The 17,063-nt window shown below is 31.2% G+C and overlaps 1 protein-coding gene across 4 annotated transcripts; it reads left to right on the plus strand.

The window, feature by feature from the left end:
* Window positions 1-2,693: 2,693 nt before the first annotated feature.
* On the plus strand, window positions 2,694-11,283 carry LOC7490522 (alpha/beta hydrolase domain-containing protein WAV2). Of its 4 annotated transcripts, none has more exons than XM_024590710.2 (8): window positions 2,694-3,181; window positions 3,421-3,456; window positions 3,587-3,665; window positions 3,805-3,859; window positions 3,951-4,067; window positions 9,451-9,615; window positions 9,997-10,240; window positions 10,910-11,283. In XM_024590710.2, the coding sequence occupies exons 1-8, from the start codon at window positions 2,944-2,946 to the stop codon at window positions 10,924-10,926; spliced, it is 951 nt and encodes a 316-aa protein (XP_024446478.1). In that variant the 5' UTR covers window positions 2,694-2,943; the 3' UTR covers window positions 10,927-11,283. The 4 variants fall into 4 exon arrangements, with proteins under 4 accessions (XP_024446478.1, XP_052305105.1, XP_024446476.1 ...); XM_052449145.1 differs by having other exon boundaries at window positions 2,704-3,181; window positions 10,787-10,984; XM_024590708.2 differs by having other exon boundaries at window positions 2,705-3,181; window positions 11,018-11,283.
* The last annotated feature ends 5,780 nt before the right edge of the window (window positions 11,284-17,063 follow it).

Genomic DNA, 17,063 nt, shown 5'->3' on the forward strand with positions numbered 1-17,063 from the left:
TAGACAAAAGCTAAAATAACAAAAAAACAATCACATAAAGTTAAATTTTTATGAGTGAAAAGAGTTATATGAACCCTAAATTCATAGTTTTATTTTCTTAAAATAAATCTAATAATTTTAGCCTCTCAAAGAGGTTTAGAAGTCTTTTAAATAGGCCAAAAAACTTATCTTTACTAGCAAACAAAATTAGAATATAAAAGTATAAATGAAAAATACATAATATACAAAACAAAACAATAAATGTAGAAAGATTAATGAAAAATAACAAAATTGGCTCAAACAAAATCTTTTAAGCATAATTTCAAGAGATCTGTACAGTGAACAATCAACAAATCTGAGTCCTTTATAGAACCGGATATCAAGAATCTCTTTCAAAGACTTGAGTCCAATCCGATAATCAGATTTTTTTGTTATGACCTATTTTAGCCACTACTCTAGTTTGGCACGACTGAACCTCCTTTTGAGTCTATATCTATTCCACTGGTTTATAAAAGTATTTGTTAGGTCATCCACGTAATCAGTTGTGGCAGATACCTATCTAAATATGTAAAGTCTTATGTTTTCACAAACCTAGCTGCATCATTATCTCTTTTTATATAGTCTAAGATTGTCAGGCATTCCCTTGAATTAAAAAAAAAATTGAATTTAAGAAGTTTTATTAAATAAAGAGATATTAATGAGTTTTTTCTTTTTTAAAAAAATTTCCCAATATATTTATGGCTGACTATTTTTATTATAATAAAAGCTAAATGGTGTGGGGGGAAATCACTATATATTAAGAGACCTTTTATTATGGATTGTAATAGTAGTTTCATTTTCAATTTCTTATCTTATCTTTTCGCGAGACATTTCTTTGGTTGTTTGTCTTTTTTCTTTCTTCTCTTTCTTAACAACTAAAGTGCACAATTATCATGTTTCTTTGTTGTTTGTCAAATCAGACATGTTTGCCAGGCCTAAGTAAACTTGGGTCAGATATGTTTAGCAGACCTAAACACCTTGGGTGTGACATGGTTGTTGTTGTTATTATTATTATTAATATGATTATTATTATTATTTTGTTGTTGTTGTTGTTCAAGTAAATTTGGGTCTGACAACCTTGCCTGATCTAAGTACCAGACCCAAGTCTTTTAGGTCTGGCGAGCATGATCGCCAGACCCAAAAAGTTTAAAATATTTTTTATATTCTTAATATTTTTTTGACATATGAAAAAAAATTTAATATTAACCCGTTGTGAAGCACAAACCAAATTATCAATCAAAATCAAAGGAGAAGACATGTTATAAGTTTCAGTTAAGTTATATATTCCTACAAGTGTAAAAAAATAAAATCCTTTAGATATTTTTTCTTAATAAAATCTGAATAAAAAATAACTTCAAGGGATTTATTCCTTTTCAAAGTCCCTTTAAGTTGTTTGAGAATTTATTATAGTATGTGAATAGAATTATGTAATAACAATGTGATAGTAATTATGTTGATACACACACCATGAATTCGCCAAAAATCCCTCGTATTTTTTAAATATTAAAATTCTTACATGTGTTAAATTAGAAGATAAAATTAATCAAGCATCCTATATAATAAGTTTATGTAATTAGTAGCGTATCTTTGAGAATAGAACAAAAAATTAAAGCATCAACATTAAAAATACATGAAATGAAAATGCTTGATAATTATTATATTATGATAGATAGCTATCATGTTATAATAACATAACAAAACATAAGAATAAACTTTTGTTTTAACTTTAGATGTATTTAAAAATATAGTAATATTTATTTTTTAAAGTGTTTTTTACTTGAAAATATATTAAAATAATATTTTTTTATTTTTTAAAAATTATTTTGACATCAACATATTAAAACTAAATAAAAATATAAAATTTATTTTAAACAATTTTTTTTTCAAAATAAAAAAAAGGCTTTCGGCAGTTCCAAATAGCCCCCTCTATCTTTTTATAAGGTTTTAAGCGCTGCCACATGGAAAAACTAATATTGCGGAGGGGGTAAAAATTATGAGAGCTGCATAGTATTATGAAAGCTACAGTGAATCCTGATTACAAAGAATTTAGGCACACATTTTAAATATCCATTTCTATAGATCTTAATTAAACATTATCTAATAAAATCTAATAAATTATTATTATTATTATTATTATTATTATTAACTTAAATTGTTACTACTCAATTATAAAAATAAACTCCTTCCAACTATACCCAACAAAACATATATTGAAAAACAATAATACAAATAGATATCTTATTTCATAAATTCATCACTTCAAAGAAAAAAAAAAGTACACTCTTAACTCGTAAGTGTTCCTTTTGTTACTATGCTATTTAAAATGATTTATAATATAATTCTCACACCCATAAATAACAATTCTTTATATTTATTTATTTATTTTATTTTTAGTAAGAGAGTGCTTTATATTAAGATTCTGTTGTAATAGTTATTTTTTAAAGTGATTTTTATTTTAAAATATATTAAATAATATTTTTTAATTTATTTTTAATATCAAAATAATATAAAAAAATAATTTAAAACAAGAAAAAAAAATATTTTTAAAATATTTTGAAAAATATTTTTAAAATACAAAAATAAATAAACTGTTATAATTAACGGCCATGAAGCTAGTATAGAAGTTTAATTAAAACAAAAAAAAACATGTGTGAGCTGAGATGAAAGGATGAAAGTTGAAACAGTTGGGTTCTCTCCATTACGGAGGACCCCACACCCAGACTGTCCAATTCATATCTTTCTTCCCCAAATACCAAAAGAGATGGATTGATTGATTCGACTCGCCGACTCGACCCCAACAATTTTATTTATTTATTTATTTTTAATTTCAAATCAAATCATAAAACTAAGCAGCACGCATCTCCCTCACTCCTCCACACAGAAAAAGAGACTGTCAAATCAAAACGACAAGAGCAATAGTGGACAATGGTGTCGTACGTGAGCGCGTTTCTGTACGGAGTCGGAGGCATAGTAGTAGCAGGGATGGCTTTGCTTGTAGCCTTTCAAGAGAAGCTCGTCTACGTCCCGGTCTTACCCGGTCTCACTAAATCCTACTCGATCACTCCTGCTCGACTCCGTCTCCTTTACGAGGACGTTTGGCTCCGATCCTCCGATGGCGTCCGCCTTCACGCTTGGTTCATTAAGCTCCTCCCTGAATGCAGAGGTCACGACTCCGTTATTCTTTTCGTTTAACTCAGCTAGGGTTTACATAAAGGGAAATGAAATTCGAATTTAATTTTGACCTTTTTGTTGACCTTGAATCTGTTAGAGCTCAATTAGTGAAAGGATTAATTAATTCTTTATATAAACTGGAAATAGGTCGAGTGTAAGTTTGATGTAGATCTGTTGATAATTTAATTTTGAGTTTCCAAAACTCAGATGTTAGTGTTGATGGTTTTGCAGGTCCAACTGTCCTGTTTTTCCAAGAGAATGCTGGAAGTATCCTTATCATTATAAGCCCTGCATTATGTTTGTTGTTGTCTCTTGTACTGGGTTCCTTCAGTTTTTTTTATTTTGCTTATTGGCTGGCTGAAACTATAGACTATAGGCCTTAACTATTAACCTTCAGACATTGCTCATCGTCTTGAAATGGTCCGCATAATGATTCAGAGGTTGCAGTGCAACGTGTTCATGCTTTCATATCGAGGGTATGCATTTCCTGATCAAGTGCTTGAGTTTTTGCGTCATTCCATATTTCATTTTGTTTATATCTCAATGGTAATTGCTGTATTCTTGCTGCTTTTCTGAGTGGAAACAAATGCTTCATCATTTCCTTTATCTAAACAGTTATGGAGCAAGTGATGGATATCCTTCGCAGCATGGAATTGCAAAAGATGCTCAGGTGTGGTTCTCAACTCTTTCACTTTATCTCCCAATGCTTATCGTGTAGCCTATAGCCATGTCCTTAGTTTGCATGTTTTTTCTTTGGGCAGGCTGCTCTGGATCATCTTTCACAGAGGACTGACATTGACACATCTAGAATAGTCGTGTTTGGGCGGTCACTTGGGGGTGCAGTTGGGGCTCTGCTCACCAAAAACAACCCCGATAAGGTACTGCTCTAGATAGTTCTGTTAGTACTATATGCATTGTATTTCTGGAGTTCAAAATCTTGTTTATGGTTTTTTCATAATTAAACATGTTTTTTCTACACCTGTCATGCAACTTCTTGTATTTTGTTGATGAGTCTTCCAGGTCACTTGCATTGTGCTTTTAAGTTTACACAAATTTTGATGGTATAGTCTTTTGTTAGTCATCTTGCGGTGGATGCTCTGTGTGTTTGTGTGAGTGAAGGAGAAAGAAGGGTGTTTGTTATTTGAAACCATTAGAATTTGTGAAGTTAATTGTGGAGCCTTTAATGTGACTTATAATGAATCAATGAGCCTCAAAAGAGAATAGCTAGGAGTTGTACTGAACAATACTAGTGGGGTCTTTCCTTTTTAGATTTATTTTAGTAAGCGCAAAATCTGTGATCCTCAATTACTAGTAGCTGTACTTTTATATGGGTAGAGTACAAAGTGGTATAGTTGGAGCCTCATTGTAGGTTTTAAATTGGCATTGCCATGCATATGGTTCTTAAATGGATATTCTTTTATTCACATAAAACCAACCTCGTAGGTTTGCTCATTCTAAAGCACTTTTGATACTCAACCCTTTACTTCAACTTTTTACTCAACTTCTTACTATCCTGTCAATAAGGGGAGAAATTAAGCAATTAATCGAGATTGATAGCCAAGAAATATCGAATAGACATATTTGTCATACATGCCATGTGTATCTATAATTACTGGCAATAAAGGGAAGGGAATCAAGTACACGCAAACTTTTTTGTTTTACATGTTGTACAATTGTGTATATTTAAAAAAAGGGATTAGAGATAACACCAATAGTATCCATCCTCCATGTTATAACTGCATAATTGGAGGTTTGGATATATTTTTGAGAAGTTGAGGTAACTAAGTATTGTTAGCCCTTATAAAATGAAGGGAGTGGAAAAAAACGAGAGAGAAAAGGAGAATTCAACAGAAAATATTGTCCTTTGTCATGAGTTTTTGTATTAGATTTAACGTGTTTCTACAATACAATGGCTCAAATAGAATTAGGCAAGTACAAAAAAGTAAAAATATATCTTCTTGTATGGTTAGGAGGTCTATTGGGCCTCCTTATTAGTATTGGCTCTTATCGCCCACAACCAACTTAGATTGAAAAAAGACAATGGGTAGAGCTTAATGCTTTGGTGAGAACATTCGCTATCTAATCACCAATGTCAATAAACTGAACTTGTAATTCCTTTTTCGCAACCATATCACAAACAAATTGAAAATCAATTTCAACACGTTTCATGCGTGAATGAAAAACCGGATTAGCTATGAGATAAGTTGCTCCATGATTGTCACACTCTAAGATAGGAGGAAAAGGGGACAAACAACCAAGTTTAGACAAAAAAAAAGGAGAGCCATCGTAACTCAACAATAACATTAGAAATAGCCTTATATTCAACCTTCATAGAAGATTGAGCAACCTTTTTTTGCTTACTAGACTTCCAAGAGAGAAGGTTATGACGAGATAAATAGCATAAGCACTCGTAGACTTTTGATAATTAACATTACCAGCTCAAACAAAGTTACTAAAGCCATGTAGTTGATCATAAGAGGTGGTAAAAGATAAGTCAAAATGAGACGTACCATGAACATAACATATGTTTAACCGCAAACTAATGGTCCTCAGATTGGGCATGAACTAACAAACCTTTTTAGTAGCAAAAGAAATATGTGGCCATGTAAAAGTAAGATACTGAAGAGCTCTAATCACCTGACAATATAAAGTAGGGTCAGAGCAAGCAAAACCATTGTTAGAGGTGGTAGAAAGACAAGAACCAACAACAATCGGTGTGGAAACTAACTAACATTGGGTCATGCTAGCCTTGTGCGCAATGTCTAAGGCATAGCGAGACTAGGAGAAGGATAGCCAATGAGAAGTATATTGTACCTCAATACCGAGAAAGTAACTCATATGGTCCAAATCTTGAATAGAGAATTCTACAGTGAGATGAACAAGCAACTAAGTTACATAAAAAAGATCATTACTTGTGACAAGAATATCATCAACATAAACCATAATATAGATGCAAATAGTTGAGAATCGGTATATAAAAAGTGATGTGTTAGTTTGACACTTATGAAAGCCAAGACTCCACAAGACTTGGTGTACCTGATGGAATCATGCACATGGTGGTTGTTCAAGTCCATAGAGAGATTTGTGAAGTTTGCATACATGAGAAGGAAGGTGAGGATTAACAAAACATGAAGGCTGCTGCATGTAAACATTAGTGTCAGTAAAACCATTAAGGCATTATGAACATCCAAATGATGAATATACTAACCTTGGGAAATATCAATAGCCAAAATTGTCTAAATTGTGGCTGGCTTGACAACAAGATTGAAGTTCTCATCAAAGTTACTGCCTTCCTATTGATAATATCCTTTGGCTACCAGACAAGCTTTATAGAATTCAATGGATCCATCAACTTTCTGTTTAATCTTGTACGCTCACTTGCAACCAGTAACATTATTAGAGGGATCAAAAGGAATCGAAGACTAGGTGTGATTGCGTGGACCAATGCATCAATTTTTGCAGTCGTTGCTGAATCTCGCTCTCGATATTATTTGGCTGCTGTGTAACAAGTAGGTTTGGATAAAAAAGGGTGAAACAACGTTGGTCAAGGAAAGATGCGAGACAAGAAAGTGTTTGGGCTGACGTTAACGAAGGGTAACAAGGAAAGTACAAATAAAGTATTATTTAGTGGGAGATTAATAGGAGAAGATGAACTGGGGGAGTTGTTGTCTGTGACAATGTTGGGACCAACAATAATGGATAGAGTCTAGAGGTAGATGGATGGTACAAGATAACACGAGACTGTTGAAGTTGGAGAATGATAACTAGAAGGTGAGATTGAAAAAGGGATCGAAAATGGAGTAGCACGAGGAGTCCCATAACTAGGAGATGAAGTGGAAAGAGGTGACATAGAGGACGAGATAGAAAAATGAGGTAATATGATATGCACGAGAATGCTAATCCATTGAGAACTAACAACAAGAGGACAAAAAGGCAAGGACTGTGATGACAAAGAGGAAACTAGTGAAATGGACTTGGCATAAGGAAAGGAAGATACATGGAACATACAATGATGGATGCCTTAGACACGGAGAGTAGAAATATCCATGCAACAATATTTAATGTGATCCAAACTATAACCAAGGAAGATAGATGGGATAGAGCAAAAATCAAGTTTATGTTTTATTGTATGAATTTATAAACAAGAAGCGTAAACAACCAAAAACCTTTAAAAATGCAGTCAAGTTGTAGTTTGAAAAGTTTTGAAAAAGGAGATTGACGCTGAAGAATTTGCGTAAGAGACAAGTGATTCAATTAAAATGATAATTGGCTTAGGAAGAAATCTGAGGAGCCTTATTAATGCAAGATGCGAGAGTATGGATGACCAAGACGTTGATACCAAACCTGTGGGTAGTTCTTGCGATAGAGAACTCTTGAGAACTAGAGAAAGGGTTAGTACTAAAGCTAATATAAACCATCTTTAATTGCGCTGGACAAGAGGATGACTATGAAAACTCGATCTGGACAAGATAAAGTGACTATGAAATTAAAAAAAAAAACATCATTATCTAAAACAAATTGTCGGGATCAAGAATGTGTAAAATAGGAAATTTTTGGGAATGTTGAGGTATGTGAATTGAAGTATAGCCAAGGTGCAAGATATTAAGTTTCTTACTTTCACTTACTACAAGTTGTTCGAAGCCAAGTGAAGGGTTTCACTTACTGCAAGTTGTTTGAAGCAAGTGGTAGGGTTCCACATGAGTGAGACATGACATGATTTGTTGCCCGGGTATCAAGATGTCATGATTGATCATGATTTGAAGAGTGACTAGTTAAAGCAGTGTTGGTCGAAGGTATAGGCCTAAAATTGAAGATTCCGAAGAGTTTCCTCTTAGGAGAGAACCAATACTTGAAAAGCGGAAAGAACATGATAGGGCAATATGATAATAGTTATTGTATATTTGGCACTAGGTATGGATGGCATGCCATGGTTGATTCCAACTTAATTCATTCCCCAACAATTTTTTTTCTTTCTATTTTGGCGACCTCACTAATTTCTACCATGCCTCTTTGTTGAAAAGACCATTTCAACCACACAAGGAACCGAGGTTAAAGTTGTTACCTCTATCAACAGAAGTGGACTGTCTAACAATGCTGGTGTAAGGGGTAGTCATGTCATCAACAGGAATGGATCCAATGGAGAGCATAGAAAAGTCATCAATGTGTAAGAATTCATAGGTCAAGAGTAAACTATGCAATTTTAAGAAAGTAACAATTTTGAATCGAGCTGTTAGAGTGGTTACTAAGCCCTTGAACTTTAATCTAGATCTTTGAACATATACAAGTTAAAATATGTGAGAGTGTGTGGTTTACAAATTGCTGTCAATTCATCACTATATTATGTCCCTTGTCATAGTTCAAGGAGGCTTGAGTGAAAGGCAAGAGAGATCATCCAAGGAAGTCATGCATGCTATTGAGCAAAAGCTTTGATACCATATAAAATCAAGAGAATGGAAGAGAGAAGGAAAATTCAGCAAAAACTATTATGTCGCTTGTCATGAGTTTTTGTTTTAGATTCAATGTGTTTCTGTATAAATAGGAAAAATACAAAACATGAAAAGCATGTCTCATTGTATGGCTAGGAAGTCTTCTGAGCTTCCTCATTAGAATTGGGCTATAGCCATGTCTAAAATTGACTAGTAGCTTGTTCAAGTTAAAGCCCGTGCAAGGAAGTTTTAGCATATACATGCAATGACATGCGTTAAAGATATTCTAATATACAAGTTTTGACATATATTTCATTGTCTGAGCCTTAACAAAGAAAGGAAGGAACCAAAATTGTGGTTCCTAGTACCCATTGTGGTTTCTAGAAAAATTTTCACCAGATAACGGGAAGAGACTTTGTTGGTTTTGATTTATCATATACTCTTGTTTTGGTAGACATATCACCTTAACTAGAATGTTCAATTTGTTTTTTGGAAATATCGTTGATGTCTCTTCAATTTACAGTCAAGCTGCTGGTTAAGATGCAGATTATGAGTAATGGCTAGGACAGCTGTTTATTCTTCTCTTTTGTATTTTGCTTTCACCTTGCATTTCTTCTAGTTTGAAATATGATAATCTTAATATGTTAATTTACTGTCTTCCTTTTCCATCTACACTATTCATTTCATTAACATTAAAGAAACCATACACACTTACCACTCATCTTGGTTACTTTTGATTGAACGGAATTTATTCACTTTCTCTGTTGGAGTTCTTCAAACTATTAGGTAATATTATTTTTTTGGTCATCATCTTTTATTGGCTTTGTCATTTCAGGTTGCTGCATTGATCTTGGAGAACACTTTTACATCCATTCTAGACATGGCAGGAGTTCTACTGCCCTTCCTAAAGTGGTTTATTGGAGGCACAGGTTCAAAAGGGCCTAAAATTCTTAATTTTCTTGTACGTTCTCCATGGAGTACCATTGACATTGTTGGCCAGGTGAGATCAAATGTTGGTGGAATCTCATGCTTTCAATTGTTGATTATTTATGAATACAAAGCACTTGTGCATTTTAAAATGATTGGAATACCATGTCAATCTCTTGTTGATACCCATAGCATGTTTCTATATCTTCTATTATTCGAGAATGTATATTTGGAGTTTAGGCTGAATGCGCCCCTTGCTTCTCTTTGGTTTGTGAAAGAATTAAAGTGCATGTGCCAATCTTGTGTGATTTGCCTATACAACATAGCTTGTTGAAGTTGAACTAGCTATTTTCAAAATTAATTTTCTGGAAATGGAAATTACAGTTCATTGATGCTTTTCTACCATTTTGATTTCCTCTATCTGTTCATCATGGATTGACCTTCTTAATTGCAGATTAATCAGCCAATTCTTTTTCTTTCTGGATTGCAAGATGAAATGGTTCCTCCATCACATATGCAAATGCTCTACGCTAAAGTAGCTTCTCATAATAGGGAATGCATCTTTGTGGAGTTTCCTAATGGCATGCATATGGACACTTGGCTTGCTGGTGGTGATCACTACTGGAGAACTATTCAGCAGTTTATTGGAAACCATGTTCCAGAGATAAAGGAACATGAATCATCCCACGATGACAAAGGTGATTCTTTTTCTTCTTGAAATCTTATGAAATTATGTCTTGAAAAAATCCCCTTTAATGTAATTGCTGAAGGAAAAACAGGGATCTAAATCATATTTGATTGGATGGAATTTGTCCCCTGATTTGGGCTCTTTTAGTCTTCTTCTGCTACATCATTTGATGCTTATGTTAGGGACTTTCGGATGACCCAGTGTTTGGACTCTTAGGCATCATGGGAGACAGCCTGCATTTCTCTTTAGCTTTTCCTTTTTGTTGCACTTGATAACCATTATAACTAATCTCTTGTAAACAAAAGATAATCTACAAGTTTTCAAGTTCTAATACTTCAATGATCTGCTCAGCTTGTATGCAATTGACATGTCTTTTTCCTTCCATAGGCACTCTCATTTTTTGCAGACATTGGTTTACATGACAAACTAGGATGTGTATTGTACTATTGTATTTCTCCCTTTGCATGGCAATCCTCCTTGACAACCCATTTATGTTGTATTACACATTTCAGTGTTATTATAATACCTCTCTTGTTATGGCATGTGGAATAACCAGCTTTAGAATCTGAGTTACGATAAAGATATTTACCACTGCCGTGATGGCCCAAGTTCAACTCACTGCCCAAACTCACCTCCTTTATTTACTTTTTGACGAGCTTCCTTGTATTTCTGCTTCCAGATACTGAGGGGATGTGACTGATTTAGAATTTTGAGATGTTATAAATTGGCTCATGACAGCGACTTGAACTCTGAAGTATTGGTACCTTTTTTTCTTTTTTCCTTGAAGTTGCAGCAATTAAAAGCTCTTTGTGATGAATTCCACTCACTGAATAGTGAAATCAGTTCAAGGCATTATGGTTTTCTTTGAGATTTTTGTTGGTTTTACAAGCTTCAGCAGATGTTTAGAAAATATGAACGCCCATTGGTATACTGTACACCATTTGATACATCTCCTTAGCTAGTGAATTCTGACCGGTTCTGATTGTATGAAAGAAATCTCTGAAAATTGAAATAAATTCTTGGAGTTCATATGCTGGACTCGTGTGTTTCCTAGCAGTTTGTACTTTGACATTCTAGGTCTTTTGAAGTTTCCTCAATACTAATTATTATTTGCATTGCTTGGTACGCCTAATCTTAACCTGCTCTTGATCACTACTTCAAGGTTCTCCGATAATGTTAGGCTGCATGTCGATAGATGGACCTCTATCAATAAGAGTAACTAGACCAGTAGTTTATGATGCAGCCCACAATTCCAAGAGTAGAATTAATGATTGAATGCAAGTTCTTATGCTTTTTAATGATTTGGAATGACCATGCAGTGGATAAAAGTAGCAAAACTGTGAAGAAAACAGTTTATAGAGTTATAGTATATTGGAATTAAGAAATCAGAGAGAAAGGAAGGAGAGAAGAATACAAAGAAACAACAAAGGGGGTGTTTGATACCCTTTTTTATTTAAGGAAAATTTTGTATATAAACTTTATTTAATTTAAGAAATATATTATTAGTTAAATTGTAAAAACTAATAATTAAGAAACGATGGCATCAAAGGGGTGGCATGGAAGTTGTGGTTGTGACAGTATGAGAATAGTTGATTTGATGTTAATATGATAATGGTTATAGTAATATTAAATTTATGATTGTTATTTGATTAGTAAATAATGATAATTATACTAAGCAGTGATAATTATTAGCAAAACTTTTTAAGGGAAAATTACTTTAAACCTTCAAGTATGGGTGTGGTGGCATTTTTCCTTTCACTTTTCGAAAGATTACATTTTAAATACTACATCAGGTAAAAGCCACCTTTAAAATTTGTTTAAAAAAAAAAACTAAAATATAGACTTATTTTTTTTTTATTTTTCCTTTCACTCTTTTGTTTTTTATTTTTCCAGTTATTTTTAATGTATTTGATAGTTTGCATAAAATAAAATAGATTGTGTGCTATTTTATCACAATTATAAGATAATATCAAACTAGAATTAAATAGATTGTCAGTCTCTTTTTATATTAAGATGTTTAAACTTATTAAGTATTTTCTCATTATTCCCTTCTAAAATAATTAAAAAATCAAAATAAAACAAGTCTAAATCAATTATCCTTTTAAGATAACCAAAGATTCTTGAAATAGCTTTCTAACGATCTGTATTATACATATAAATTGATAGTTTGCATAGAAAAAAGTTATATTCAATCCATTTATACTTTCAAATGCATTAATATATTCTAACTATGTGCTATTTTATCATAATTATAAGATAATTTCACACTTAAATCAAATGTATTGTTAGCCTCTTTTATATTGAGATGCTTAAACTTATTAAATATTTTCTCAAAATATTCTTCTAAAATAGTTGAAAAATCAGAATAAAACAAGTCTAACTCAATCATTTTTTAAAGATAACTAAATATTCTTGAAATAACTTTCCAATGATCCATTTTAGGCTTGCATAAATGAATAGTTTGCACATAATTAAATCTTATTCAATACTTAACATGCATAAGACTTTCAACCACACTAGTATATTCTAGTTGTGTATTTTTATCACAAATATAAAATAATTCTACACTAGAATCAAATAGATTATGAGATATTTAAGTTTATTAAGTTTTTTTTCTTAATATAATGTGATTGATTAAATACAAAATTATTATTAGATTTCTTAACTTTGACACTATATAATTTATTTAGATCTTTCATCTTGAGAAATCAAGCAAGATTTTTTTGTTTCAAATATTCTCTTCAAAGTATCGGGACATAAGATATCTTTGAATAAAAAAATAATTAAAAAAAAGTCATTCTTGATATTTGAAGGAGACTAAGGATTTTCAAATGTTTAAATGAATGGATTATATTTAAAAATAAAGATAAAAATCACCTAGAAAAAATTACATTGCTTGTTCTATTTGTAGGCTCAATTCTCACAAAATATTATTTATCCAATTATTTTCCAAAAATTATTTATGATTTATTTTGAAGTCAAGTTTATGATGTGAATTTAGAATTAATTCGAGAAATTAATTCATTACATCTTATTTTTTGTTTCAACTATTAGGAATCCAATAAGGCAAGGTGGCAAAATTTCAAGCCGAGAAGCCCATCTTCATTTATTTGAGTGATCAAGTCAATTTTAATTGGGTCTTTTGGGTTTGAACGTGATCCAGTGCAATTGAAGGTATCTTTTAAATTAAGCATTTGTCATCCTGCCAATTGCACAAACAAATAATTACAAAACTCCATATATTTGTGCACTGAAATGAATATAAAACCATTAAAAATTAAAAATAATATTGAAAGCGAAGTCTTTACCTAGTTCTTTATAGGTTGTTTAGAAACAATTCTTTAATATAATTAAATTTAATTATAATGTATAATTTGAATTCAATTAATAAATAAATTGAATTCACATGCAAGAGATAAAGTTTAATTCATTTTTTTTTATATTATTCTTATTACCTACATCTTATATTTTCCAAGATGTAAAAAAAATAGGGTTAGATGAGTATTTTAAAAAGGTTAGTTTTAATATTAGATTTTTGTTTTTTGGAATTGTAAATAAGAGGGGTTGACATTTGATTATTTTTTATAGTAATTTTAGAGATTAAATTCCATTTGGAATTCAAATATTAACACTCAAGAGGGTTCTAAACATGAGATTTCATTAAAACTTCTTAATTGAGTTTAATTCAGATAGTTTCAAAAATATGTTGTTAAGGAGACTAAGAATTGTCAAATATTCACTAGATCTAAAGATTTGAGTAAGTGGTTGGTTATGCTTAAAGGAAGATAAAAATCACTCTCATCGCATCCTCTCCAAGAAAAGGTTACCTTTAATATATATTTTCTTCTAAATTTATTTTACACATGCTATTAACTCTCTAAATTATTTTCTAAGCTTATTCGTATATCATTTATTATTGGTGGATATCTCTGTCTAGTTAGCGTCAGACCCTGAATCAAGAGTCTTGTAACTCAATGATTTTTCTTTAATTTATATATATTTATTGATATTTTTATCATTGGTATTTATTTTTTTTAACAAAAAATTTAAAAGAATACCTTACTTGTCCAACACTAGTCCCTACTGAGAGGAGAGTCATGAACTTATTATTGACGTCGTTTCTTATTTTAAAAACTCACACTAGACCTACATTGATTCCTAAAACTAGGAGACACATCGACATAACCATTAAAAATTCAAGTTTTCAGAACATGCTATTAACTTGATGACAACGCATCAACTTATTATCGAATTCATTTTAAGTTTTTTTTTTAAAAAAGGTGTTAAGTGTGTGTTTAGAAGTGTGATAGCGACGGTTGCTTTTCAAAGTGCTTTTCATTTAAAAATGCATCAAAATAATTTTTTTTTAAAAAAATTATTTTTGACATCAGCACATCAAAACGATCTGAAAATATAAATTTTTTTAAAATTTCATGAAACGCAATTTGCATCACGTTCCCAAACAAGAGCTAAGTCCATGCTAGTCCCTAAAAACTAGAAGATATATTGACCTAACTATTAGAACCCAAGATTAATCAAAACCATGATGCTAACATGACAAAACTCGTCGACGTTGTTTTTGTTCTTTTTTACAAATAAATATTTACACACGCATAAATACATAAAAGTCAAAAGTACAATTTTAAAAAAGCTACTAATGCTAACATAATCAAATAAAAATAAAATAAATAGAATAATGCATAAGTGAATAGTAACTTACTACCAAAAATAAATTTTTACATGCATATGCATGTATAAAAAAGCTAGGATGCAGTTTTATAAAATGAAGCTAATGGGCTTGTGGGGTCAATAAAAATGCATGGATAAATAATAACTATACACGAATTGTGTAATGAACATTATTTTCCATTGTGATTAGAAATATTACATGCAAAACCTATTATAAAAAGAAAAAATACAGATAAGGAATAAGGATTTGATTTGGTTCACTTTGGGGTTGGTTCTAGACAATGGAGGAGCTACTGTGGTGATAGAGACGATGATGTGTCGGCGGTGGTGTGGTTTTCTGGTGGTTTTTCTTTGGTTTGTTCAATTTGTTTTCTTTGTATTTGGTTTTGATTTGTTTTTTTTTTTGTTCCTTTCCCCCCCTCTCCAACTTTCTATTTCAAAATAACCCTATTTCTAACCATAAAAAATATTGTTTTCTTTTTTTTTTTTGAGTTTTTCACTCCTTTCTCTTTTTTTTCCTTTCCTTTTTCTTCTTTCTCCTCAATTAACTCATGGCTCAAAATACCCTCTTTTTTAACTCAAAACTCTCTCTCTCTCTCTCTCTCTCTCTCTCTCTCTATATATATATATATATATATATATATATATATATATATATATATATATATATATATATAAAGATAGAAAGAATTGATAAACAAAGAAAAAAAGGAGGTTGTTGGTGGTTACGGTTGAAAAAAAATGGTGTCGTTGTCTTTTTTTTGTTTTTGTTTTGAAGTTTTAGGGATAATGAGGTGGTTTTGTGACTATGGGTGTTTGGTTAAGAGTTTTTTATACCTTATTTATTTTTCTCTTTTATTTTTGTTTTTTTATTCTCTCCTTTTCTTTCTCATTTTTTTTTCTTCTCTATTTTTTTTTCACCTTTGCTTTTTTTATGCTTGGTTGCTGCCTACCTCAAAATAAAACAATTATGTGAAAATGTTAAAAATCTTTAAAAAATCACAAAAATAAAAAATATTTTATGAAATTGTAGAATTTTCAAGAAAATATATATTTTTTAATATGTTTTTAGATTTTTGGTTTTTTAAGAAATTTGTTCTTTTAAAAAAAATAGGGTGAAAAAGAAGTTATGAAAAACACTAAAAATTAACACAACATTTACATGTAGATAAATAATCACATCAAAGTCCTTTGTGAACTTAAAATAAATGCACTTATTTTCTCGATTATGATGAAAAACATGTGATAACATTCCTTTGTCAAACTTTTGAAGTTATTATTCTGGAGGTTACTCGAATCCAAATAAAGATTTTATTAACTTGCAACTTTTATTTTTATTTCTTCAAAGTATTAAAACCTTAAGTTTCTCCATATATACTTGTTTATTTAAATCTTCATTTAAGAGTGCTATTTTAACATTCAAGTAATGAATGTACAATTTATAAATTAATGCTAAGGAAAACAAGATTTGTTATGGATGTTATTATTGCCATAGGAGCTCAAGTGATGAAATAATTAACACATTGTTTTTGAGTAAAATCTTTGGTAACTAATTTTGTATTGAAAGTTTGGAAGGACCTTTAGTATTATATTTTCTTCTAAATACCTACTTAGACCATATAAATTTAAACCCGATGGCAATTTGACTAGTATCCAAGTTTTGTATTACATTAATCCTATTTCATCATTTATAATTTCTTTTATAAAAGCTACATATCTATAAGGCATTGCTTTACCAAAAGCCTTTGGATCATCTTCTATAATTAATATCATGGGAGTGTTATTCTATCTCATTCCACTAAGAAGACAAGAGTACAAGTAGAAAAAAAAAATGTATCCAAGTGTTTTTCTTTTTTTGACTCCTTCTAAGTTCACTTGAACCTATAACTACTAACATTTTTATGTTTTTCATTCAATACTAGGAGTCATCATACATTTAACTATTACATTAGTTTCATGATCCAAAAGTTTATAAATAAACCTGTCGCACCCTCGCGGCGGAGCACGGCGTCGCGGCGACCATCGATTGATTTCGGGGTCTTTTTGTGTAAAGGAGTCGCCACCTAGTATTATGGTCACTAGGAAACCTGACTGGTCTTTCAGAGATTCTAAGGCAAGGGACTGGTTGCGTAAAGGGAAGGTAT

The sequence above is a fragment of the Populus trichocarpa genome, chromosome 18 (genome assembly GCF_000002775.5).
Source record: "Populus trichocarpa isolate Nisqually-1 chromosome 18, P.trichocarpa_v4.1, whole genome shotgun sequence".
Taxonomy (NCBI): domain Eukaryota; kingdom Viridiplantae; phylum Streptophyta; class Magnoliopsida; order Malpighiales; family Salicaceae; genus Populus; species Populus trichocarpa.